The sequence below is a fragment of the Meleagris gallopavo genome, chromosome 5 (genome assembly GCF_905368555.1).
Source record: "Meleagris gallopavo chromosome 5, MGAL_WU_HG_1.1, whole genome shotgun sequence".
In the NCBI taxonomy this organism is placed as follows: Eukaryota; Metazoa; Chordata; class Aves; order Galliformes; family Phasianidae; genus Meleagris; species Meleagris gallopavo.
This window is the reverse complement of record NC_139408.1, coordinates 27307896-27335464: the sequence shown is the minus strand read 5'-3', so window position 1 is coordinate 27335464 and position 27569 is coordinate 27307896. Positions and strand designations below refer to the sequence as shown.

Sequence of the window (27569 nt, the reverse complement as noted above, 5' to 3'; positions counted from 1 at the left end):
ATAGTGCAGTGTTTCTTGGTAGAATTAGGATATCCAGAACCTGCTGATTGCTGTCTGTTACTTATTCCTCCTTGTGCCCTTTCTTATAAGGAGCTTCTTGCACTAATTCACTCCAGCTGCTGCTTAGTTTGAAAGCCTGAGAGATTTGGAAGATGTACACTGTCCCCTAGAGTGCTGGATCTCCTCTCCTCTCTCCCACTGGGAATTTCTTAGAATATGAAGATGCAGTGACAGGCATATTGGGAGCCAACATAACTGGATTTCTTCATTGCCTAAAGAATGCAGCTTATTTCTTTCCAGCCAAAGGGAAGTTATGCCACATGTTTGAAACAAAACAAGCAAACACAGAAAATTATTTTCTTTATCTGTGGAATGCTGAGGCTTTTGCTTGCAATGATGCAGACTTGGCATATTGCAAGTAAGAGTAGTGCCTTTCAGTCACCAAGCTGGCTCTAAAAAGCAGGCTGATCAGGAGGTGGAAGGATATAAAAAAAAGCAATCCTGTATTTTTTTATTTCCATAAACTCATGCAGTCTTCCTGCCTAAAACTGGAAACTGAGTAAATTAATAGTGGAGAGAGGGTCTCGAAAGGAGTGAAATGAACATTTAGGTGAGGATAGTTGTTTGCTAGTGATTGTAACTATTCTAGACACTGTGTGAGAGATCTTGATACTATTTTATATCAACTGAATGAAGGAAATGGGAAAGGAAATGTGGTTCTATAATCAGGAATTAAAAGATGAATCAAGTACAGGTAAATACGGTCTGGCTAAAATATCAATGTCTGTCATTATGAAGAGTCTTGAGTGGTATGAACTCTCTTTTTCTTTCATGAAGTCTCTTGCAGTGTATGAAGTTCCAGGCTTGTTTTGACTAGCTTTATTTCTCTATTGCCAAAGCTGACAACAGCATCTGCAATTCCCTGAGCCTGTGGCAGGTGTGGTGATGTTAGTGGAATGTGAGATCTGGTGGGCCCCACAGGAGGCAAAATCTGGTTTGTGAAGTTTTACGCTTACTGTCTTACATGCAGGCATTGAATTCAGTGCTTTCACTCACATTCAGAGCTGTGAAAACTCCACCTAATCAGTTTGCAGAAAGTGTGTTTTTCTACAAGAAAACACTGAAGCAATTTGAGGAACCTAAGATGAACAACTTAAAATTCCTGTCAATTAAAAATGTAGAATTGGGTCCTCCTTATGAAATCAGCACAGAGGCAGGTTCAGTTGCAGGGAGAACCTCAGCTACAGCTGTGGGTAAGTGAGCCCACTCTGTGGCTCTCTTCCTACAATTTCCAAGAGTCTTAACTTCCAGAAAATGGACTAGTTGTGCACCTAGTAGTAGCAATTTGAATCAATAATGAGCCTAATGGCTCATTAGTCTGCATCAGTAATTAGACTGAGCAGTAATGGGTGAATGCTCTCCTCAGGCAAACCTGAGCAGAGGATGGCTTATGTTAATGTAAATAAATGGGAGCATTTGTACCTGTCGACCTTGAAGCTTTATCTGCTGGTGGTAGGAAGTCAGGTGCAGCTGGCACCAATTCATCTGCTGCCTGCTTGTGGGAGGGGAGTGCAGCCTCCAAGGATTAGTATGTCTCAGAAGTACGAACAGACAGATGATACCTTGACAAAAACATCCCACTTGGTAGACAAGGCTGTCAAGGTGAAACATGACCCAAATTTGAGGCTTTAGACTCTATCTTCATTTTTTCTGGATTCAATAAGGTACTGATCAAGCCTGGGTCAGAGCTGTACTATTACACAAACCAGGTTTCAAGCACTCCATTATTCTCACCTCCCTGATCTGATAAATAGTGAAAAGATGTTTTGTGATGTCTTTATCAGCTTGTGGTAGCTCCGGGAAAGACAGAAGTGTAGCATGGCCTCCATAAGCGAGATGAGGGAAATACAGATTTACTAGGGCAGTGAAAAGTGATGGTTCTAACTGGTGGTCATCATGTTATCAATTTTTTGCAGACCATTGGCCAGTGCTAAGTCCACGGTGCTACTGAGACAATTCTGGATCCCTTGTGTTATTTATTTTAAGATAAATAATATCCTAATTTTTAAGCATGGATGAGGGAGAATTTTCATGCAATGTTCTCTGAACTGTTTGTTTCTGAAATATTCCTAAGCAAGGATTGACATAGTAGGGTAGTGTATACACCTACATGCATGAATTGCAGTGTGTTTCCATATAGTAAAGATATGCATGTGTAAGCCATCTGCTCCTGAAAGCATTAGATTTGCTGTGCATTGTGCCGTGTGAATGCTTGAAGCTCTCTGTAAGTGCAAAAGCTTGATTTGTCCCACCATGCAGTTATAGCTGCTGACCTGTAGGCATAGAAGTAGCTTCTCGGTCTACCTTGTTAAAACTGAACAGGGGGCAGGAAGAAACAGGAATGTGTGCTGCTTTTCAGGAACCTGGGTGAGAACTCTGGTGGCTGAGGAAGAACCAGGAGAAATAAATGCAACAATAATGCTGCAAAAGGCCTGCGAAGGCCTTGGTGAACCACAGATTAACAATTCTGTGGATGGAGTCTGTATCACATAAGGCGGTGATTAGCTTGTGTTTGTATTTCCAAGCAAACTTAGGGTGAGAATTGAAATTTTCTTCTTCATTATAAAATATAGTTCTGTAAGTATCATTGCTTTTAATTGGTAGGTTTGTCTGTTTGCAGTATTAAGAATTCAGTTTAGTACTTATCACTGTCCCTGTACTGTACACAATATGCACATTTGCATATTAAATGCCAATTACATGTAGCTGTAATAAGCAAGTGGATTTCACAGGTATAGCAGGTATTGCAATTTGCCAATAGTACTGATTTTGTAAGATAGAATCCAGCTTGTACCAGAGAATCCTGATCCATTTTTTGAGGAAAGAAGCATGGAATTTCACACCACCACCCACAGTGGATCAATTTTCCAGAATGGACCAATGTTTTAAGCAGTACCTAGATTTATCTCATAAATGAAACAGATTTTTGAAATATTAAGAACTAGAAGATAAATTCACCTTCAAAATTGTTACATAAACAGTAGAATTTAAAAACAAACCATTTGGGTGCCCACATTACTGATGTCTCTGAAATTGTTTTTTATCATGACATTTTCTGAGGCCTCTGAACATATGTATCAAATTTGAGTCCGTAGAAAGTTTCATTGGCAGAAGGCAAATTTTTTTAAAACATATATTTTGTTTGATATAATGCAAGAATTCTGCTTTCATCTATAAAGCAACAGTTCTAATCTGTAGGTTAGTCTATATAATATGACTTAATAAAATTGTACTTTACAAGTGTTATTATAGCAATCTACAGACTACTCAGGTCTGTAATGTCTTAAGGACAGCTGTAAAGGTTTTTAAATGATTAAGTCATGGTATTGAGCAGCCTGGTGAGTAGATCTAATAAGCAGGCTAACAATTGATTAAGCAACATCTGTTAAGGTATTATTAACTGTTTATGTGCTATACAGAGATTCCTGGTGTTTGACCAATTACAGCTTGCAGAGAAAAGGAGTAGTTCTAGGAACTGTGGGCTGTTTTTGTTGTTTAAATACTTTGTAGCTATGTGGTCTCAACACCTTTTCCTTTTTTAAGGAGTTGTTAAAAAAAATAAATCCTTCATAAGCTCTTTGAGTGTCTGGATCAACATGCCAAAATGTCATAGTTGTTATGCCATATATTTCTCGAGATCCTTTAAAACAGCATCATTGTAACTTTGAAATTAATAGTGCTAGACTTCCTGTCTTCTGCAGTTATTGGTTCTTAAAAAAAAAAAACAAACCTGAGGATAAACTGAAGAAATTGATGGATTGTGTAGATAAATGAAGCTAGAAGCTTTATTCTTGTACTAGCCTAATGTGATCCTACTTTGTTTGAGTATTTGTATCCCGTGGAAGAATTTAGACATCTAAACGTTTAAGTATTACCTTTTTTCCTTAAATCAGAGTAATGCAGCAGGAACTGGAAATGTATTTCAGGTCTTGGGTACAGTGGTTCAATTGAGCTGACTAGAAGTGTTTTCCTTTCAGATCCTTTATCCAATAAGCTCTATGAACGTTTCTCTATATGGGAGATAAGCTACAAAATTGTTACAGGGAATCTTGAATAGAGGCAGAGCACATATGCTTGTAAGTAAGGGATGGGGAGGCTGGACAGGCAACCATGGTCTTTGTTCAAGTTCCTGAGATGGTACCCCTGGGAATAAAAAACATAGCTGGAATAATAGTTTCCCTTCATGTACTTATCTGGGATTTTGTTTTACACTGACAGCAAGGAAGATATATTGAAAAATGCTTTGATGAAAGGAAGGGATGGGAGGATTTTTACTAGCAGACTGAATTTCTTTGGGCTGCATCTATGTCTTTTATTAAATGTTAGTGTGCTCAGACTCTGATAAGAACTTTAGGTGTTGCAGCAAGACAATTCTCAAGTATATGGACCTGACAGATTTCATCGTGACTGTTCGGCTACTCACAAAAACACCTTTATTTGATGATGGTTCTTAAGCTCAGTCTTGTGCTTGTTACTTTGTGGAATGATCTTCCTTCTCTTAAAATACGAATATTTTAAGTTTGAGGATAAGGTGCCACTTGTGCCCTGTTTCATTTTTGTTGAACCATCAATTTTTCCATAAATTCTGATTTCCTTCTCAAGCTTGTTAGATTCTTTGGAAGCCTTTTCGCACAGTTCAATTACTCTGCTCATCTGCCTCCCTGCATTCTTCCCCATCCTTTCTCTCATATAGAAGAACAATTCTTTCATTTTCATAATCAAATATAAAAGCTCCTTCAGACTAAATGCACATTTTGGGATGAACTAGCTGGGGCACTGTATTCAGAGAGTAGAGTTTTTTAAATCATCTTAGATGAAAACAAAACTGTAAGAAGAAATGGTGAAAAATACAAGTTTTTTTCTTGCTTTCCCTCATATGTGCGTATGCGGTACACACGTAGCAGTGAGGTATCCATTCTCTTTGCAGTGAGGAAATGAAAAGGCGTATTGTAAGCCCAAGACTAGTCTGGTTGTCAGCCAGGAATTAGTCCTCTAAAGGAGAAAGGGAGAGGGGCTGGCGAGAGAAGAGACTCAGGAGGGAGGGAGAGGGGGGAGCGGGAAGGGTGAACGTACACTTTGTGATAGGTTCAGTGCACAAGGCTAGAGAGGCAAGGGGTCTTGTGCTTCCTCAGCATGCAGGTGTCGGGAGAAAGGAAGGGAGCTTGTGTTCTTATACATGGCCATGTGTCTGGGGGAGCAGGGTCAAAAATTTAGACTATTTGCTTAATCCCTTGGAATGGCTTTTTTTTCTTCTGTTTTCTTTTTGTGTTTAACAGACTGCTTTACAGGGGACACGTGTGGTAATTAACACATGCAGCTGTAGGGCTTCAGCCATATGTCTGAATTTCAAATGGCCATTGATCTGGGAAATTTGCTGCCGTCTCCATCCCCCGCTTGCAGGCTATATTCCTTGAAGATGTAGGGGAATTTATGGAGCCTTTGTCTTGAAGAGACTAGCGCTGGAAGGAGAGGAGAAAAGGGAGTGTGTGTGTGATGTTGTGGAAAGAGCAAAGAGAGACTGAGATTCTAATCACACTCTTCGTGCCCCTTGCCCCAGGCCAACGTATATTTCAGGTAGCTACTAAAACATTCCCAAAGTGAGGAATCCGATAATTACTCATAAGAAGCTTTCACAACAATCGTTATGTCTTTCCTCTTTGAGTGAAGCAATCAAAGATCAAAATCGCAATATCCTTGCCTGCTTTTTAGACACTTGCTCCCTTTTCCACAGCTGCAACTACCTGCCCTCTTACATGGTCTGGAAGCAATAAGGAGGGAGTTGGTTATGGACTCTCAGCAGCCTTTTGAGAGAGGTAGCCAAGGGGATAGGTTTGGGGAGGGAGAAGGATGTGGTGGTGAATAGAGGCTACTTTGCATCAAAGCTGAGGGTCCTCAAAGCAGACGTCTTATATATTTTAGGTGGAATTAAATCAGAGACTAAACAAAAGTCATATGGTTGTTGCTGCTTTTGTCTAACTGTGCTCAGACAGCTGGTAACACTGCTGTAGAGCTTTCCGCATACTTCTGTCCAAGTTTGGGGCAGTGTCAAGTGCTAAAATCTTGTTATGAGACGTGGTATTCTGGAGTGAAATAATTGTGCAGAAATTTTATATTCCCTGTTTTATTTCAAATGTTCTCAGGGCAGAAGGATCCAAATGGAAAATGATTCAAACATGAGAAACTGGGTTTAAAATCCTGCAGCATCTATCGTACTACTGGTACTTAGAGAGTGAGATGAAAATGTATGCTTCCACCAAATGGGAAGCTATGAAAAAGACTCTCTTGTTGTTCCACTTCTTCAGTCTCATTTGTTCATGTATTTAGAGGAAGCTGTCTGTTGTTGATTCCTTGTTTTTGCCACTCAGGTAATGCTGACACTGTGGAGGTGTTTCTGCTCTGGGAAGAAAAGCACATTCATAGCATAAAGTGCACGCTCCGACTCTTGCTGAAGGGGGATTGTCATTTGCCCAACCCTTATAATACCACTCTTCTCTGTTTCTGTGTTCTGTCTCCACTGTCCTTGAGAAGTTTTGTTCCAGGGCTGCCTGGACCGGACATGTACCATGCTGCCTCTTTCTGACTTAATTCCTTTTCTTCCTTTGTTACTACGGACAGTACTCCTTTTTGGGACAAGAATGCCTAACATCCCCTCTGCAGATTGACATGAGCTTTCCCAAATAATTTTGTCATAACCTACATTGATGTGCGCTTGGGTTAAACATTTGTTACATTGATGCAAGGACTAGTTCTCCTTTATTCACTGTTTATTATAACAGTTCTCTTTACTTTCAATCATTTATCTCCCTGAAGTTAGTCCTTTTCTTTCTCTCCTCTTCGTTACATTGATCTTTTTCTCCAGGAAAAAATATTCCACTGGGGAAGTGGGAGAGGAGGAAGGGAAGTGCTGGATTTATGGCCGTGTACTGCACTTGCCACAGAAAAGCTTTTTTATGCCATCTGATCAGTGAAGGCCATCAGTTGGTTCTCACTGCAAGCTGTCATTGTCCATTAGGAAAAAGGTCACGACTCTTTTTGGTAATTTTTGGTAATAGACATTTTTTAATGCTGTGCATAATGACCGGTTCCATAAACTATCTAGTCCCCTTGAGTGTTTTAGCTCTTCCTCCATTTTTTCTTATGGGTATCAGTAGGGAGATGACTTTAGACTTTCTAAGTACAGATGAGTGCATAGCAGAATGAAATCTATTCTTTGCTTCATAGGGAGCCTCTTTCTGTAGCCTTCATGACTTCTTTTGATTTGAAGGTTATGTGATAGCTTTCCTTTGATTTGAAGGTTATGTGATAGCTTTCCTAAATGTTGTACTTGAGCTAACACCACTGAAATTAATGCTGCTATGTAAGAAAACCAGCCATGCTCAGTGGTGGTTGCAGGTTCTCTTACCTTTATCTGTTAAGAATGTTGCTAGAAGCTGCGAAATCTCAGCCTGCTACAACAGGCAGTTTGTCTGAAAACTTCCCAGATGACAGAAGCAGAGTCTGGAAACTGAGCTGGGGCTTCATGTCCCATTCTTCAACAGGTAATAAAATTAGCGTTCTTTAACTATGCTCAGGTGACTGATGTGGATGGACTCACAGCTTGCATGATGAACTATTTTATGTTCTAAATTTGTCTGCTAAAAGTAAAATTGTTCTAAAAGTAAGTTAGGTGCAGAGTTTGAGAAAACAAGAAATCTTATTTCTCTGGCTTCAAAGTTCATTTATTACTGACAAGTTAGAATAAAATGCAGATCGCACAAACTTGAAGCTCCTTGCTTTACTGCCAGGTTAATAGCATTATAGTTGGAACCTTTGCTTGGTAAAGGGGAGAGCAAGGTGTGAGACTCTAGTTTGAATTAGATAAGTACTCTGAATACTAGCTGTAATTATTTTCAAGTTCTCGCTTTGTCTTTTCCTTGGTAGCATGCCCATATACCTGGGGAAAAACATGTTTTGAAATGCTACATTTCTGTAACTGGTTAAAAGACAACTTTCCACAAGTACTTAAGCAAACTTAACATCACCAAAAAGCTTAATTATCTGAGCTTTTATGGATGCTGCTTTTTCCTAGAACAACATTTACGTCTTTCTCCACATTGGCACTAAAATCTGTAAAAGCTCTGTCATCAAAATAATAAAAGTATAATGGCTTAGTTTTCATTTCTGAATTGTTCTCTGTACAGCAGAATTAGAAAGATTTTTTTTTTCCTCACCAGAAGGGTTTGCATAACCTATATGAGTCAGGTATTTAAGTGATAATTACCACAGGGCTTGGTTCAACCTGCAAAGTTCAAATCTGAATCTGGATCTGAACTTTCCCAGAGGCAGGGGGTGTGTTTGGACATTGTGTTGGTTTGACCTATTATAGTGCAAGCTCTGAAATGCAGGCCCAGATGTGGATTGGGGTTCTGTATCTTCCCAAGTATGAGACACTTAGAGCAACTTGCTTTGTTAAAAATGGAGTCCTATTAAATGAAGCAATTCAAATAATCTAAAACTGGATCTCATCCTGGGGAAGGTGTCCCCAGCATTGTGTCTGAAAGGTAGTTTTTCACTGTGCCTTTATTTTTCAAAGGGAGCTGATTGCTAAAAGCTGTAAAGAATAAGAAGAGGGCAGGTTTATTTTGGCTAATTACTATAGGAATAGCTTGAGAAGTCAGGCAGTAAATAAGAACACGAGATTTTACGGAGATACTATCTGAATCTCAGGATTCTACAGTTTTAAAGGCACGGAATCCCAGAGAGCAGAGCAGCACTGATCACACAGAGTGCTGCTCCAGGCCTTTTTGACACGTTTTCTTTTGAAGGACCAGGAGCAGGAAGAGAGAGCTCTTTGTTTGCAGTCAGAATAAACTCATTGTACACCCAGACAATTAACTCTTCAATCGACTTGCCAGCCTCTGTAAAGCACTCCAGTTGCTCTCTGTCTATCTCCAGCTCTATTCAGACACTTAAGTGCACCGATGTTTTTTGTTTATTATTCTAAAAAAGTCCTTCACAAGAATAGTCGGAGCAGATGAACATTGTCCTCTCAGCAGCATTTATCTCGCCCGGCAGTGAATGTGTCAATCAGGAATCAAAAAGCCAAACAGAGGAGGCTTTGAATTGTGTCATGGGGGTCAGAGTTGCTTCCAGCTGTCTGTGCGTGGGACAGGCAGTGCAAAGAATGGTACTGCCATACAAACGCACCGACCACAAATGCATTGGACCACAAAGTCCTTGGGGCCTGAGTGGCTTTTTTCATGTTGGCGCACCTGCAAGGGAGATGTGAGGAGGGGTGTGGGGGGGAACTAATGGCTTCCAGAAGGCGCCCTGGAAGGCTCCTAGTCCTGGCTGGGTGCTGCCTGCAGTGCGCTAGTGCAGGAACAGCCTGCATTGGTACAGCGAACATAATTGTTGATACAGGGAGGGAAAAATCACTGCAGTGGCTGTGCTAATCAGCCTGTGTAGTTAGAGCTCCCTAAGGCCTTTCTGTTGGGTATATTTTCACCTTTAAAAACAAACAAACAAAACTTTTCCACATTCTGTCTCCAAGCATCTGTGGGTTGTTACTTGAACCGAACACACTGTTGCTCCCTTCTTAAAATGAAGACAATGAAGAGTGAGAACTCACTTTCACTAATCTGGTTTTGAAAGTTGTTTTTTTTTTTCCTAACAGCTGTGGCATCTCCTTGCATAGAAGTGGAAAGGGTGTGAAAACTTGTCAGGGAGGTCTCTCTGCACTGCTGCATTTCTATTTCAGCTACTTGGCAAGAAATTATCTTGATTTGACTGGATCGTAAGAATTTCACATTTTTTGGCATGAGTGTTAATTTTATGCATTTATATTGGCAAAATCTGTCTGTGCATAAAAGTTGTGTTGGCTATTAGATTAGTTACAAATTGCTGAAACTGCTTCACTTGGTGGAGGAGAGGACTATCATTAAGGCAACAACTTGCTCTACAAGTATAATACTGGAAGGGACATGTATTTTTGTACAGAACTCCCGTGCACTCTAAACACAGTTTCTGTTGTGCTCTAAGTTGCCTATTTGGCCTCAGCTATGTCCTGCAATGGCATATCAAAATGGGTGGTGATCTGTGGAGAGATCACCGAAGACTGAAAACACGCTGCCCCCTCCTAGCACAGAGCATTTAAAGTTGTCATACTCTTACTACCTTTGCTGTTCAATCTGTAGACCTATGAAAAGGCTAGATTTTGTACGAGGGGCCAATTGACGCTATAAACACTCTAGCACTCTTTAAAATGAGTCAAGTGAGCAGAGCGTCTCATGGATGCCAGTGAGGGTAAAAGAGCTGATCTACTAAAGATGTGAGATTGCTTAGAAAGAGAATAGATTTTAATCCATTAGCATGATGATGCAAGTATACAGATAACTTTTACAATGAGTATTTTCCTGGGTAGGGGATGTGATATAGAATTATTCAATTATCCTTTCCCCTTTGTCCAGCTTCTGTTAGGTGATGCTTCTGGCAAAAGCAGTGAACTGGAGCAGCGGGTAGTTACTTCACATTTTTCCATAGTAGTTTATGCCCTTCCTGTGTCAGAGAGTTTACTTTTCTCCTGACATGACTTAAGTTGCTCATGTTCTTAGTGTCCATAGTTCAGAGTGTAAAGATCACTTTAATAGTCATCTTGTACTTGAACTGAATCCCTCAGCCTCAGCATGCAGTAATTCCAGATATGGATGCTTGCTAGGTATTCAACAAGAACAAGGGTAAAAGAGAGAAGAATTTTCTTCTTAGTGACACCATTAGGAGTTCCTGCCCACCGCTAGCAGTGTATCTGGACATGCAGGTAGTTGTCACTGGTTTGAGTTATTGTTAACACAAAGTAAGCTGGTTGTAAGCTCGTGAGCTTTTGTCTTATGGTAGTGCAAGTGGTCTTCTGCCTCATGGCCATGGCGTCTTAATGTGGAAGTGACTTGGAAGAGGATATTGGACCTGTCTATTTCGCTCTTGACAGAGATAAGGTAGAAATACCATTTTTAGTTTGGTACCAATTGAGTCAGAAAAATTTTCAGTTCAACTTTTGCAGATTGACCACAGGAAAATTGAGGCTTGCTGGAAAAGGAGTTCTGTGGCTTTCATACCCTGTCCCATAAGAGATGTTCTGTTGAATAATGCTGTCTGTAGTCAGTGGTTGTCCTGGAAAACAAAAGTGGATCTTTGTACTGGGTTGTAAAATGTGGAAGAAAAGGATACTCTTCATCAGGGCTCTGAGAACATTATACATGTAATTTTATTTAAAAAAAGTAATAAAAAATACTCTGTATCTGATTTTATCTTTGATTCTGTAGTACCCTGTTCCTTATCTGGAAGCATTGCCATCTAGGGAGATTAGGAAGCACTCACTTGACCTCATTGATCTCCCTATTTTTGACAAGCTCTGCATGGGCAACTATTGTAGTTCCACATCATTTTATTAGAAGTGTGGAATTTGAGTGTTTTCTGAAGAAAGGAATAAATCATACCTGATGAACATACTTCCTGACCTTTGGCTCCAAAGTAACCATGTGCTGTATATCTCACGTAATATCACAAGAGACTCCAGGTCTCCAAAATAAATTGGCTTTTCTATTCCTTTTTGAAATGCTTGTCTGAGTAGTACAAGCTATTTGTTCAAAGTTTTTAGATATGCAAAATAGAACTTGTTTTGTGTCTACCAGGAGCAAATAGGCCAGTGGAACAGATGTTTAGAATTATGAATGGTGTATTAAGAGAGAGGAGTAATCAAATGAGAGTGGACAAGTGTTAGGGTTGTTCTTCTGCCCAAAGGGAATGGCAGCGAAAATTTTTGTCATAAACCAGTTTTCAACAGAGACTTACTGAGAGTTGCCCAGTTTAACAAATAGGCCTGGTAGTCTCAGAGTTAAGAAGCTGCCAGCTGAAAATTGAGCAGGATATTTTTAATAAAGTGCATCTGTTGGTTTTTTGTTTGTTTGTTTGTTTTTAATGTGACTATTCCATGACCTTTGGAGAAAAAAAAATCAGAAATATCCCCAGCTTTTGTTTTTGAAATATGATGGATGTAATTACAGTGCTGTTGTCTATTGCACTTCTTTCTTGTGTGTGTGATGAAAGAACTTGAACAAGGGAATAATTTTGCTTCCCTCTATTTGCAAAATGCTTAACAGTGTTCTGGGTGCTGTTTCAATAATAGTTTTAGTGACAATTTTGCCATGGTAGCTGAGTGAGAAAATGATCATGTTTTTCCTGAAGTGTAGTGAGATGAGATGAACATTAAAAACAAACAAACAAACAAACAAAAACAATGCTCAAAGGTTAGTTTGGTATTTTTGTCTGTTTTCTGCATTTGTTCTGTCAGTGCTTAATACCCTTTAATAGCTTAATGGATGCCTTTGTTTAAAAAAAAAAAAAAAAAAAGATGCAAAATTCTTATTCTCTAAGTGAGTTTCCCAATTTCACACACACACAGGTAAAGACAGAAAGATGAGCCATAAAGAAATCCCCTGAACCTGAAGCATCCTGAGTTCTGCCAAAGTTCACATAAGGGTTTGGATAAAAAGTGCTGTGGCTCAGATCCACATCTAATTTTTCTCCATTGTTGGCTCCTGGGTTGCTGCATTAAGTCTGAGGAGCAGTTCTGTAATTATTTGCTGCAGAAGCATTCATGCAAACAATAGGAATTAACTTATTATCATACTGGCATAAGTTCTTTATGCCAGGTTTCTTCTTATTTTACATAACTTATGAATTTCTTACCTTTGCAGTTGCTTTATGAGTATCTTTTGTAGTTTTGGGTTGAGTAGGTAAAGCCTATTGTGTGATGGGACAAGGGATAATGACTTTAAACTAAAAGAGGGTAGATTTAGATCAGATATTATGAGGAAATTATTTACTCAGAGGGCAGTGAGGCTCTGGCACTACTGCCCAGGGAAGCTGTGCATGCCCATCCCTGAAGGCATTCAAGGCCAGGTTGAATGGGCCCTGGGCAAGCTGGATGATCATTAAGGTCTCTTTCAACCCAAGCCATTCTGTGATTCCATGATAACGTATTGTTTACTTCTTCATTACAGCATTAAGTGTTATCCTAAATACATAAAAAGCAATCACTGTGGCTTCTGAGGTATCTTGTGTGAGCCGAGCAGCTTATTCTGGCAAAAAAAAAGAAGTGAAGATCAACTATTTACTTTTATCCAAAGATTCCTTTAAAAGGCAAGATGTTCTTTTTTGTAACGTAATGAAAAATCAGGGAATTATTCCAAGAGATCACTTGCTTAAACTGTGAATCAAAATTACTGCTTGTCTATGTTACTGGTAATACCCAATAACAGGAAGGCTCAAAACAGGAGTTAACTGAAAAATGGTAAGTATTTTCTCTTCCAAATTGTTTTAATGCTTAACTGCAAGCATAGAGAAAAAAAAAAATGAGAGGAAAAATTACTTAAAGGTTTTCTTAAAGGTTTTCTTTTGTTCATTTCTTCAGTAGATCTCTAAGGCTGAAATGGAATTACTAGCACACTTTTTCTTTCTATGAATTAGATGGCTTTATGTAGAAATACATAAAGTTAATGCTGTGAGGAAGATGTTTTCAATCTTTTACTCCTTTTATAAAACTGCAAATGCAGATTTTGATTGAAAAATGACCTACAGGCCTTCCCATTTTCCATCTCTGCCCATTCCCTTCCCTTCTATGGTCTTTTGATTCTTTAGTGTAATCACAACCAATAAAGGGAAGCCAGAGGGCAGTTGTTGCTACCATAGGAGGAGTTGTCCTGTATGCCTTTCCTTCGGATGACTTCTGTCCTGTGCATCTGATACAACCTTAAAGGTGGTGGTAACTTGTCTTCTCTGGCATGGTCTCCTTTCTCCAAATGATTTTTGCTGTACTTGACAGTTCTCCATTGTAGGTTGTTGCCTACTTTCCTGATGCCTAGTGTCATCTTTGCCCATAATACATGAGAAAATGGTTGTTACAAATTGTGTTGTTTTTTTTTTTTTAAAGCCACTGTTTTCTGAAAGAAAGAAAAATAAACATCAAAAATCTCCACCAAAAGCAGTTCTAGACTGATTACATTTTTCTTAGTTTATATCCGAACAATATTCTACATTTTGATCTTGCAGTGTGACAAAACGCTTTCCTATACAGTTTGTGCCTGCTTAGCCAAAACGTTTGATTGTGGGAATGTTCACTTAGTGCTCTCCATTGTTCAAGTGCTGTGTAATAATGATCCATACTGGGTCTTGAAATTCAGATCCCTATGAGCATCCAATGTGAATTCAAGCTGTTTCTGTCGATGTGATGGATAGTTAGTCATATTGGGCCAAAATGAGTGTAAGCTGAACACTTTTTCCTGTAGTCTGTCTCTACATTTTGTGATTTACGTTTCCTATGGAATCTATGTTGGTTGAAGATTTTAATTATGAAAGACCTGTAGTCAGAAGACATGGAGCATTCTTGCACAGAAGATTTCTCCACAGTTTTTCACTTAGAAGGCACTGCCACAGCATTGCAATTAGAGAACACCTTGATTCAGATACTGTAAGAAAACAAGATTTGCTATTGACCATCCCTTTCTAACAGCTCTGCAATGAAAACTGGTGCCTGGTTCTGCACAGGTAAGTATCAGAAGAACAGTTTTTCTTTTGAACAAATAGAATAATGAGAAAGACGCAGTAGGGCAGCAATCCCTAGTCTTCTGCTGTCACAAGGAATGACTTGCCTGAGATGTAGCCACTTAAACCATAACGGTGATTGCCTGATCAGTGCAGCAAATGGAACTACTAGGTGATTCATACTGGTGGTTGGAGGGCCAGGGAGGGGAGGGGAGGGAGGCTTCTAAGGGTAGTCTGTGCATGCTTGCTATGTAAAATGTTACTGCTGGTAGCATAAACTCTGATTTTGTTTTGTTCTTTCTGTCTTCTCTCTCTTCTGGACTTGGCCGGGCCATGTACAAATCCCAAACATTCAACAGTACTGGAGAGTAGATAGTATTTACCTCAATAATGGTAGTTTCTTTTCGCTTCTTTTTAACTCTCAATTCAGATGATGGGTCGAAGCCAACGCCTACCATGGAAACCCAGCCCATTTTTGATGGAGAAGGTAAGAGCATCCTTTCTTTAAGGAAAAAAAAAAAAAAAAAAGCAAAAACAAACAAAAACAAAACAAAAAACAGTGAAAAAAGATACTTCCCTTATTCTTTTCCCTAGGGTTTACGGCTCAAACAATTTGTTTATCCTGCAAAGCAGAAAAGCCAGTGAATCTCATAAGTTATCCAAATTTCACAGTGCTCTTGGGAGCTCAGGCATTTTCCCTAATCCTTTTACATCCTCTTCTCCCCCCTGAAATCCAACAATAACAGCAGTTGAACAAATTCCTGGGATAACCTTGGAGAAAAAGATATCATGGCTAAAAAATGTCTACTGAGTCAGAAATGGGAACTTCCTTTAGGTTGTCCTTTCCCCTTGCTCTCTTCACCCTCTCAATGCTATGAGTTTTGTAACCTCTGCTGTGCATTAAAGCATAACTACAGGGAGGACAGTGCTAAACCACAGCTTTTGCACGCTGACTTGGAAGAAAATTGCTGAGAGGTTTCTTTTTTTAGTAATTACTTTCATTGATGTGAATACTATCTGAGCAAATGAAGTCATTGTCCTGGGTATTCTTAATTCATAGCCCACCAAGGCAGCTTCTTTCTCAAATAGGCTAGTTTTGTAATTGTATTGTCTCAAAATATCAGACTTCAGTCCATTGGAAGCCTTGAAACAAAGATAAAATGGGTATCATCAAGTCTTTTAAATATACAGACAAATGTTTACCAACAGGGATACTGGTCCTTGGGTAATTAATGGGCCTATTAGCAATTGAGGCTCAAGTCTAGGCCATTATGTGACCTGTTTACTGGATTTTAACCTGGATTAAAGGCAGAATTGGAAACTTCTGAGCAAGAGTAATTCTTGCTGCTGATATTTGCTGCCTTCTTGGGAAAATGGAAGGCAGGAATGGGGTGTGTGTTTTTGCTACAACAAGCTTATTTAATAGCAAGGTACTGTAGTCCTGTCATTTCTAGAAACCATATGTATGTAAGAATCTTCTTATGAGCTTTATGAAACAAAACAAGGTCTTTGCAAGAAAAAGCATTCTCAAATAAACAGTGGAGACTAAAGCCTAGTTAACTGTCTCTTGTTTATATCAAAGGAAAGTTCCTTTTGGCAGCAAGTTGATGTTCTATTAAATTGCTGTCTGCAATCACAGCATGCTTTTGGCCTTTAAATTTTCCCATGAGGGAGCGCCCATAGGTATTCAAAGGAGAGAATGCACTTGTAAAATGCAGGAGTGAGCTAAACTGGTTAAAACAGCCTGTTCAGAAAATCCTTCTAGAAGCAGCTCTACGTTTTGGTCATTTTAAATAGAACTGGGCAAAATTATTGAGAAATACTGTGGTGTGCAGACCTTTTCTGGTCCTTATGGTGAGAGGCAAAATCTAAAAACACTTTGTCCTATCTTTTATGAAAAGTATTTTCAATCCAAAACTTTTGCATTGATTTCTTAAATCAGGAAGAGTGTAAGAACACTACAGAATAGAAGGCTTAAGGCTGACCTTGTAGCAGCCTTCCAGTACCTACAAGAAGGTTATCTAAAAGACAAGCAGGCTCTGCACAGTAATGCATGATGAGAAGATAAGAGTCAAAAACCAAAAAAACATATTCAGAATGAATATAAGGAAAAACTTTTTTAGCAGTGGAGCAGATTTCCTAGAGAGACAGTGTGATCTGCCCTTCCTTTCCAAGTCAGTTTGATAAAGCTGTGAGCAGTGTGGTCTGATCCCAGAGATGATCCTGTCCTGAGCAGAAGGTGAACTGGAGATCTCAGTGTGATTTGCTGAACAGCCTTTTTGCTCTGAGCAACCACATCACAGTGCTGCACCAGAATTGTCACCCAGCATCTTAGGTAGCTCTTCTTGAGGAAGATGACGTGTACTTGGACACGTACTTGGTGTCAGATGCAAGCGTCAGATGACAGAAATGCTTAGAACATTCACCTATCAGGTCTGGACTCTGTGGAGATGTTCAAAGGAGTTAGTGTCCAAATCTCATTCAATTCCTGTGTATTTGGGGTTGAAATATCTTTTGGGTTTCTGAACTTTATTCAATGTCAGGCAGCCAGAGTGGACCTGTTAACTAAAGCTGAATGGACAATAAAAATATGGATTTCTTTTCATGTTCTGTTTTTGAATGCCTACCTCAAGCAACTAGAGGACGACTTATTTCAAAAGGCATTAAATATGCTCAGCTGCTCCTGAAACTTGTACTACCTACTGGAGCTCAACATCTCTTAGATGAAGGCTTACCTTTTTCATGTTTTCGCCTACGTTAGAGGATTATTCAAATTTTTGACAAAGTAAGTTCCCCCACACACTCCATACCCTTATTCCAAAGGGTGTAAGAGAGCAGTGCCAGAGCCACAAACAGTGCAGATCAGATGACTTAAACTCTTCTGTCCAAGATTTCAATCATAAAACAGACATCTCTTTAGAAATTTTTTTAATTGCATTACTGTACAGATCTCAATGATTTTGTAGTGATTATCCTCTTAGGACAAGATGCTTCTCTACAGAAAAGTGTTTTAGTAGCCCTTGCTTTAGTTATAAATAAAATAATTAAGAAAAAAATCAACCCACACAACAATTTTATTTCCTCTGGTACTCCTAGGCCCAATTTTCTTTACATCCAACCTCTATTTAGTTTTAACATGCAAGTTATATTCATTTCCTAAAGATTAGTCCCTTTGAGTACCTTATCTTTTTGAAAATTTCACCTCTCCACACAATATAGGAATCTACTCCTTCCACAGATCTGTTGTTCAGAGGAGTAATTAATCTAGATTTCTTCTTTGTAGCCCAAAAACTATTCAGGTTAACTGGATTGAAAATACACTTTTATGATAGATCCCAAAGGGTTCACTTACTTTTCCTTTCTCCTCTTTACTGGTGATTCCTTTTCCTGCAGCTGTTAGCCTCACTTAAAGATATACACTATTGTGTTTCTACAGACCCTGACCCATTTTTTGTCATCCCTTAACTTCAGTTATCCCTTCTTTTTCATCTGTAGACATAGATGTAGTGCAGAGCCAGAGCTAACTTTCATCACAAATTTGGGAGTTTGGATCCAGCACTTTGCTTGCTTTATGGCCTTTTCTGATTTTTGCCCTTCTGCCTTTCCTATCCCTGTCTAATGTTTTATTTGATGTGGCTATCAAAAAATATAAAATCCAAAAATACGTGGGTATATGTATTTTATAGGAGCACATAATGACTGATAATACAATAGTGTATTGAAACTTGCAGATAAGGCAGTCTTTGTTAAGCAAAATTCTACTACTGCTGGGATATCTATCAATGTTCAACCTGTACTGTTGTATGAAAAAATGCCCTTAGCATGATTACAATAATATTTACAGTCCAGTGTAACTGAAAACATATAGGCAGGGAAAATTTTCATTTTTCTTTTGTGCACTTTTAATGTGTAATCAGTTTCTCCTGTTGTCAGCCAGTTTCTCCCTTGCTGAGCAGATCCATGTAAATGTCAAAAACAGCAGGAAAGCTCTTGTAAAAACTTTTTAGAGGAACTTCTGAAGACAAAATCCAGGATCTAGTGTGTAAAGCAGGCTCTTGTGGAAACTGGAAAATGTTTGATGCTGAAAATGTCAGTTTAGGAACTCTATGGCACCAAGTACTGCTTTGCTGTAAGTTCTATTGAGATACTGTTGTTTTGTCACTTCTATAAGGTGTTGCTTAAGGCAGGTTCTGATGTGCTCTGAAATTGATTGTAACACTTCAGAGAAGAACTCTTAAGCACTTTTATCACAGATTTGTTTTGGTATCTTGGTTGTAGTGCATTAGAAGACTTTTTTAAAACCAGAACTTATTTCTTTAGCAAATTTCCCTTTGAATTCTTTCAAAAAATATACTTTTTTTTTTTTTTTTTTTAATTTGTGTTTTGTTGTTGCTTGTTTTAGGGATCTGACAAAATTCTGGTCAATTATGCTTGGACTGTTAAAACCACATTTAAAGTCTGGGTTGAGTTTTTTTTAATCTGGATTTCATATATATACTGGAAACCAGTATATGACATAGCACACAACTTAACTAAGTATTGAAGAGAAAGGCTATAGACTTGAGAATTTGGCTAAGAAATGGGAGTTGGAAGGGGACAGTAATGTTTTTCCAGTAGTGAGGCACTCTTTGGAAGGTGGAGATAATGAGATAACCTTGTGTCATATTTACAAATACTGGCTTTTATGTGGTGGGAAGCTTCACCAGGGGGTGAGCTGATGTCTACAAAGACAATGGATCATTTAAGTCATGATTGTAGCAAACATGTTGTCCTCACAAATAATGACTATGTGTACTCACTAGTTGCTGCAGTTTCTTTAAGGCAGTTATTTTTTTCTCTTTCAGAAATCACAGCACCCACCCTGTGGATTAAGCACTTAGTCATCAAAGATTCCAAACTGAACAGCTCCAGTATAAGGAACTCAGGTAATGCTCAATCTTAAACTGTTTTGTTTGTTTGTTTGTTTTTTAACTAGACTGCAGTTTCTCATGTTCTTTCCTTGTTTCATTCTTTTTTCGTTGTAACCTATATGACTGCATATGCATTGCAGGACTTGAAGGGCAGTGAAAGAATTTCAGACAGCATGCATTTTTTGTGTCCAGAAGTCCGCTATAGATGTGCCACAAGGAGTGTTTGTTTCCCAAACCAAAACTAGGGAACCTCTAATTTCTTCATCTGAAAATTTATCCTACGTAGTTTTCAACTTTGTTTTACTTGCTGTTCAGCAGTTTTTCATGGACTTTATGTGTTTGTCTCTGAGATCTGTGCTATGGATTTGATCTAAGCAGATGAGAAAATACCGTTGAGGATCATCTTGCAACTTCAAGATTCTTCTCTGCAGGGGGTATTTTTTACTAGAGCAATTGTCGCATTATTTCACAAGAGAAAGTAAGTTACTTATGTCTGAGCGTAATTGTTGAATTTTTATGGGCAGTAGAGAGGATGAGAGAAGATTCAAGCAAAAAAAAAAAAAGTATGAATGGGAATGGAAAAAGAGGGAAACAGCAAGATATGAAGCTAAGCTGTAAAACTTGAGATTGGAAATGAGCATGTAACTGTGTGAAGTAACTGAAATCACAAAAAACTTGAAGGAGAATTAAGTAGGAGAATGAGAGTAAGTATGGTTTCTGTCTGATATGTTTTAACTAATATGGAAGAATGTGAGAAGGTGAAAGATACATAAAGAAGAAAATTGCCTTAAGAAGCCATGAGTTTGCTCTGGGGTTTCAGTGGGAGCTGTTGCTATTGCATGTATTTTACAAAATAATGTATTACTAGAACAATTATTGGAATAATTTTAGTCTCCAGAACAGTTAAACTATGCTGACTTGAAGTAGCTGGTCACATGGTATGTCTCAATTAGCCAGAGAGCGTTCCTTTACCCTCCCTATGCCCCATTGCAGAGTGAAAGCAAGGCCAGATCATGGTTGTCTTGTTGCAGCATGGAGAAGAGCTCTTTGCAGGAAGAGACCCAATGTTGCCAGACCCCAGTTTTAGAAAGTCTTCTGTGCCTTGCCTCCTGACTGTCTTTGCAGTAGGGTAATCTGTGTAGGAACTTGCCAGTGAGAATTGTACAAAAGCTTCAGATGATGTAGTAGAGTTAACGGTCTTCTCTAGGGATGTTTTTCACTGGAGAGTAAATGCAGCTTGTGTTTTGTCAGCAACCTGCACAACCATTCTATTCACAATGCAATTGAAGGCGACAATTTAATATGAAGATCCTGTGTAACGGGTCCTACCTATCTTGGGGATCAGCTTTCCTTGTTATGCAGCAAACTGGTAGCTGTGATGAAAATAAGATTTCCCAGATATGGGTTCTGATAGATTACAAACTGACCCAAAAGTGGGAGCATCTTTTACTCAAGAGCCTGTCTCCCACTCTTTGGCCTGGCAGAGCCGAAGTAGGCTACTTTTCATGCTGTCCAACTGTTTCCTGAGGAAGCTGTCTCATGTAAGCTGGAGTTCTGTTTGTGAACGAGTTCATTTTGTGAGCTTACCCATTTTCCAAATTTTTTTTCCAATTAGTTATGATGTCATTTCTGGTATTCAAGCAAGATCATTATGGGCACAAGCTACAAATCAAAAATAAATGGTCTTCTGGAAAATTCAAGATTTCCATAACAGGTGGTTTCTGCAGCATGCTAAAAGGAGATGTGTGGTTCATCTGACTCAGCCTTTCTTGTGGCCCTAACAGGCACTCATTTGCTGTAGGATCTCATTAAGAGTCTGAGCTGACAGTTTTAGACCCAAGTTTCCACACCAGGCCATGCAGTCATCTCTGTTTCTTACAATGAGTTATTGATATCAAGAAATGCTGCCTCATCAAAATGGAGTAGCTGATAAGAGCTGATAAGAGGTATTTTAGTCTTTCTTTCAGCCAACTAATCCTAGTCTCCCCTCTGGTACCTTTCATTCTTGGCCCTTGTCCTGTATGTTAAAAGACATTATAGGGTTGGTGGAATCGAACAGCACAGGGCCAGTAAGAGACATTATCATTTAAAATATTTTTTCTAATATCTTCAAATTTTTCTTGGATGAAGATGATTAGCTGTCATGGAATGGGCATGCAAAATTAGGGGATGTTTTTAACTGCTTTTGTTCTTTAGCAGCTTGAAATATAAATACTCAACACACTTCAGATTTCTGATCAGCACTACCATTGAACATCCTGGAAAGCTAGTGCCATGACTATATGACTGAGAGGAGAATGTAAGAATTGCTGTATTGAGACAAGTAGTCTCTATGATTTGCTATCATTCTCCTTCTGGTTAATTTTGTGTTTCAGTGAAGGCTTCTAGAATAAACCTTTGAATAAGTCACTTGCCTAACCATCCATTTTAGCAATATTTTCAGCTGCCTTCAGCTAAAGTCTGGTGTGTTGCTGGGTATGTATAGGGGAAGAAAAAGAGGAGCAAGGAAGAAAAAGCTGAGGAGATGGAAATATTCTCTTCAATACTTCAACTGTCCCAAAGAAAAGTGAACAGAGCAGCAGTACTCCGAACACTGTTGTTAATAGCACTTCCCAGCAAGGCTTTGGTCCTTGTCCTCTGTCTGGGCCTTGCATCCATTAACGTCTGTGGGGCTGTGTACCTGATGGAAGTGAAGAAGTTGGGAAGATTTGCAGAATTTGTTGTTTCCATCTTGGTAGTAGGTGTGTGGATAGGACTTCCTTGCTACTGAGATAGCAGAAGTGAAAGCAGTCTGAGTTGGAATTTCCTGCATCCCTTCGGGATGAACCAGCCAGCAGATTGTTGAGCACTGGAGAATTAGTGACTCCTCTGCTTCCTTTTAAAAGAAAATACCCATATTACATGTACAGTCTGTATCTCACATGAGCTGTATTTGAAATCCAAGTGTTCTACTTTCCATTTAGTGTGGATGAGCAGGAAAGGTTCTCTTGAAACAGCCTTTGTTTTGGAGCATTTACGTTTTGTGTGATATGTGTAAATATTAATTAAGCTAGGGATCAGAGTACTTGACTGAGATGCCATATGTCTCCAGATGTTTTGCCGGTGAATTTTTCTGTATTAGACAGAACATTGTTCGGAGGGATTGCTAGTGCTTTTACCCAGTCCACCTTTCGAATGATGACTAGATCTCTTTTTTACTGGGGTGAGATGCAGGTTGAAATACTCTCAGCCAGAGGCAGGAATCAAAATGTAACATCTAGACTGCTGAGTAGGAGAAACATTTTTTTTTTGTACATTTACTAACTAAGCCTTTTGCTTTTTTAGTGAATCTTGAAAACCCGTAATTCAGTTTTTTGGTTGTTTTTTTTTTTTTAAGGTAAAGACATCATCTAGATCAACACAATAATTTGTTTGCTGTGGCAAGATGACAAAAATATTTTGATGTTTGTTTGGTTTGAATTGATTTCCACCTTCTCCAAGTGTGTGCCCCCATGCATGCACACACACGCAACCCCCAAACTAAGCCTATTATTTAGCACTTGCCTTTGTGATGTGTCATTTATATTTAATGCTGCCAGGACAAACAGAGATACAGATGGGACCTTTGCATTTGGCCATTCCCCAACCAGGATGGGGAGGATTACGTTTTCATACCACTTCTGAAGTTTCAAACTTGTACTACCAGCTCCTCTCAATAAACTCCAGTCTAGAACAATCCAAATGATTTTTTTTAATAGTTCTTACTCTAGGGAAGCACTTGATAATTAATCTAGCTTCCAAGTATATAATTCTGATGGCAGCCTGTTTGGGAGCACCCCATCTCCACTGAAGAATCCGTGGTTGTTCCTCATTTCCAGAGTTGGGTTATCTCCAAGTTCATTTGTGCTACTTAGTGATTTGGTTTTGATTAGCAAGAGATTCCAGCCTATATCCAGCTTACCCTGACAACCTTTAAGAAAACCACAGAGTGATGTAATGAGCTCATGCATGGAAAAATAAACAGCTCAGAGAAACCTGCAGTAGCAGCCTCAAGTAAATATTCTGTAGTCACAGGGGTTTTGAACATGACGTTATTGAAGAGGAAGAATGAGTAATACATTAAGGTTAGCAGCTGAAGACAGGTTTGTGTGTGCCTAGTTTAAAAAAAAATAATAGTAGCTGTTTATTTCAAAATCTTGCTTGTTGAATTGGAGCCAACTCCACATGGCCTATTCTATTCTGCTCTGGCACTCAGGCATCATGCAAGCACCTTATGTGACAGCTTTCTGCTGTTTGAAGCTCTTAGAAGACAGGGTTGTAAGTGTAAAGGAGCTTTGAAAACAAGAATGGTGGTATTTACCTTCCTTTTTTTTTTTTTTTTTTTTTTTTCCCTAAATGCATTCACATGGTGTCCAAACTTCAGAGTTTATCAAAGAGAGAAATAGCTTGAAAGATGTATGTCTGTACGTACTCCTCAAGAAGCTAATATGCCGGCCACCCCAAAGGAAGCCTGTATACTTTCAGGTGGGGCATGACAATGTAGATCATCTCCAAAGCTATGCACAGTGAGGTGGAATGTGGTTATATTAGGTGTATTATCAGGACTCAGGTTCTGTTGTTTGTCTGCTTTGTCTCATTTTTTTTTTCCCCCCACTTACAGGAGAGGAAAACAAAAAGTGAGAAAACCCTACAGTAGCTCCTTCCAGTACTTGTCTAAGAAGTGATACCATTTTCCTACATGACTTTCCTAATGATCAGGGGTAATGGTTGCTCCCAGGAGAAATATACTCATGTTTCCTTGCTAGGCACATGGGATCTTGCTAGGTACATTAACAAGGAGTCTGCTTTCAAGCCACCTACTTTGAGAACTGATGCAGTTCCTCCCATGTCAGATTGTTGCATGAGGCCAACCGGCATATATCAAGGCAGGATCTACTGATTTGCCCTTAAGAAAGAAAATGGCAGTTTTGGTGGGATACACCAAAAAGTAGGCAAAAATTTGTTTGATTTGTTAGTAGGCTTTTTATTTTTAGTAGTGAGGACTAAGTTCAAGGAGCTTGAAAACTCCTGTATTATTTTCCAGAATGAGGAGAGACTGTACCTGTTCCTATTGAATGTATTGTTATTTGGAGTTGAAACAAATTTCCTTGTGCCTTGGAAACTTGGAACAGCACAGAGACCAGGGAGCTGGAGGTGGATTCAGATGAGACTCTCGAAAAGCACTGTTTCAAAGGGGGCAGTTTCTCACCTGTGCTTATCCCTTTCTGTCTTCTCAGCCACATTCCTTAGCTGTCCTGTCTTGGCACACTGCACTCCCCACCTCGTTATTTAAAGACATGTGAGACCATGGGCTTCTGTTTCTCCTCCTGCTACTTTTCTGCTACTTTCTGCTTCTGCTAAACTGGTTGTGTTTAGTTCCAGCCTTACTGTCTCCATACCATTGTGTTAATGTTACTATCCGAATGTCTATCACAGGACTGTAGGCTCTTCCCCACAATCTGTGGCTGCTTAGTATCAGGCTACCAAATGGAGGAATCAAAAGGTGATCTCACTTGAGCAGAAAACAGATTGAGAAAGGGAGGTAGATTGGCACAAATATAATCTAGTGACATCTGAATAAAATGTTACAGTAGCATTGGAACCGGAGCACTTTGGCATTCTAATGTGGACTGCAGCCCTTCTTGCTGAATGTTTTGGTACCTGCCTCTGCTCTGGGCTTAACACCTAGGAACACTGTCTTTTGAATTTTCCCATAGCTGTCAGACACGATGTCTAGAACAAGAGTTCATGAAAGGGAACCATGAGTCTGAAAGATGTTGTGTTTTCTACTGTTTGCAAGCTCCTCCTGCATCTTGAGTCAGTGCTTCCCTATATAGTCCTCCTCTGAGCTGTCAGAACTATTGGGCTAACACCTGTCACTTTACTGTCCCACCTGTCAGAAATATTTATCTTCCAACCTTGATGGTTTTCCTCTCTTCTCCTCCTTCCTTTTAATGAGGGTTTTGTTTGTTAGTGGTCTGGAGGGTAGTTGGTTTTGTTTAGGAATTCATTTTAATTTAGTTTCTGTAAATGAAGCAAGATGAGAGAAGCTGATATTGATTATTACACAAAAACTTACTAATTCCTTTCAGTTTGCACTGCAAATTGCTGTGCTCTTCTCTGCTGAGTTAGTGCTTCCTTGGAAGACATAATGCGCATTATTGTTTTTCCCTTGCTCTATCCCTCCTTTCCTTCTTGCTTCACTTGCGGTTCAACCACTGCTCTTTATGGCTGCGTGGGGGATCTTTGTCTTTTTCCTCCCTCTTGGAAGTCCTGAGGAGGTCTGATTCGTCGTACCCGAGTGTGATTCTCCCACAGTCTCAGTGGAACAGGTGTGGTGAAGAAGGGAGTAGGTAGGGGAGAGCAGGACCAGGACCCTTTCCAGACAGCCAGCAAACAAAGTCATAAATAACATGCCACTGGGGACCAGTTAATCTGCTCTATGAAAAGGTGCAAAGTATACAAGTGGGAAAAATAACATTGTATAATAAGCGGCATGCAACCATAGGTGTTAAACCATATGCAGCTAGACAAATAAATGAAGCTCCCCCTGAGTGCTGTGTGATAAATCATTCCCAAAGAATTCAGTCACTCCCCCCTCCGTATTCCCCAAAGAAAGAAAACAAATTGCTCTAGACATGGAGTCATGACTGCTACAGCTGCCAGTTAAGGAGAGTGGACAGGGAGCCGTAGGAGGGGGGCAGTAGGTGTCAAAGATGTAAGAAACCAAGGTAAAGGGGAGAAAAAAAAAAAAAAAAAGCAAACCCCCAAACCCCAACAAATGCATTTTAGGTTAAACTGATAAAAATTTGGAGGGGAAAAGGAAAGGAAATAGATTACACCAGGCACTGTCGAAACCTATGGTGACAAATGGAGAGAGGAGAGTTCAACTTTATAGAGTTTGTTTTGCTTTTTAATAGGAGCTGATTCATATTGAAGGAATTACATTCATTTACTGAAGCAAGTTCTTCACTGTATATACTAACACAGACTTGTGCTTGGATCTGCACTTCAGGCATCCGTTTGAGTATACAGTGATGCCTGCTGATAGATTACATGTATTGACACTGACATACCTTCTTGCCTTTCTTGGAATGTTCCTGTCAACTTCAAGGGAAAGATTATAGCATTTCTGGAGAGCCACAGATAAGGAGAAGTGGTAATAATGGTTGGTCCTGAGCTCCCACATTCCCTTTTGAAAAGCGTAGATTTACTAGGCCTCTCCTAAAACCTAAAGCTCTGCTAGGGTTTGGCAATTATGGAATTGAGGACCCACATAGTTTGCAAGAAACCAACTGAATGAAAAATTGATTCAGTGGTACACTCCAAAAGTGTCTGCTGTCCCCAGCAGTGTACAGGGAAGCTGTGGATATCACCTAAAAGAGCTATGAAAGACCAGGACTGTGTACCAGAACCATTGGAAAGCCCTATCTGTCCTGTGAAAGTTTCCTTCTTTTGTTGTCACTTTAGGGTGGAAAAGATATTCTAGAATTCAATGGACCTTAGAGATGGAGTGAGTAGACCAAGGGAAGATGGAAAATGTGCAAGATCCTGCAGGACCATCCTTGTAGAGGAGCAGAGTAGAACATTTGGGGTAAATGCCAGCTATGTTCTCTTTCACCAGCCTCATGTTAACAGAACTATGAGTTATGTTCTAAGAGTGCTGTGTGTATTTCTGTAGAGAGAATGAATAAAAGCTGTTATCCTTATGTTCCTTTCCTCTTTGTGATCCTCACATTTTTGCATTTTTCCAGGCCACCAAAATAAGGTGGTCAATGGAGATCAGTGAGTACATTTTGTGGTACAACTCAGAGGTGTCTTAGCTGTGTGTTTTCAGGCTTTTGAAAGGTAGGTAAGTAGTAGGAAAAGTCTCCTGGTAGAATATCCCAAGGGTTTTCTGTGAATAGTCAGGAAAGAAGGATGTGCACATAACCTACCCTCACAGCCAGGGAAGAGATGAAACTGTGTGTTTAAAAAGCAAAGCAGCCTTCAATCTCTTGGAGC

The 27569-nt window shown here is 39.4% G+C and overlaps 1 protein-coding gene across 6 annotated transcripts in view; it reads left to right on the top strand.

Annotated features, from left to right (window-relative positions):
- The window catches only part of SMOC1 (SPARC related modular calcium binding 1), a 124516-nt gene that overhangs the window by 63859 nt on the left and 33088 nt on the right, over window positions 1-27569 (top strand). For 4 of the 6 annotated variants that reach the window (XM_085224939.1, XM_085224937.1, XM_085224942.1 and 1 more), the window contains exons 6-7: window positions 15035-15124; window positions 19482-19562. The exons of 1 other annotated variant lie outside the window; for it this stretch is intronic. In XM_085224939.1, the coding sequence (XP_085081065.1) occupies window positions 15035-15124; window positions 19482-19562 (171 nt within the window). The remainder of the gene's footprint in view (window positions 1-15034; window positions 15125-19481; window positions 19563-27569) is intronic. One more of the 6 variants, XM_085224940.1, reaches the window with a different exon arrangement.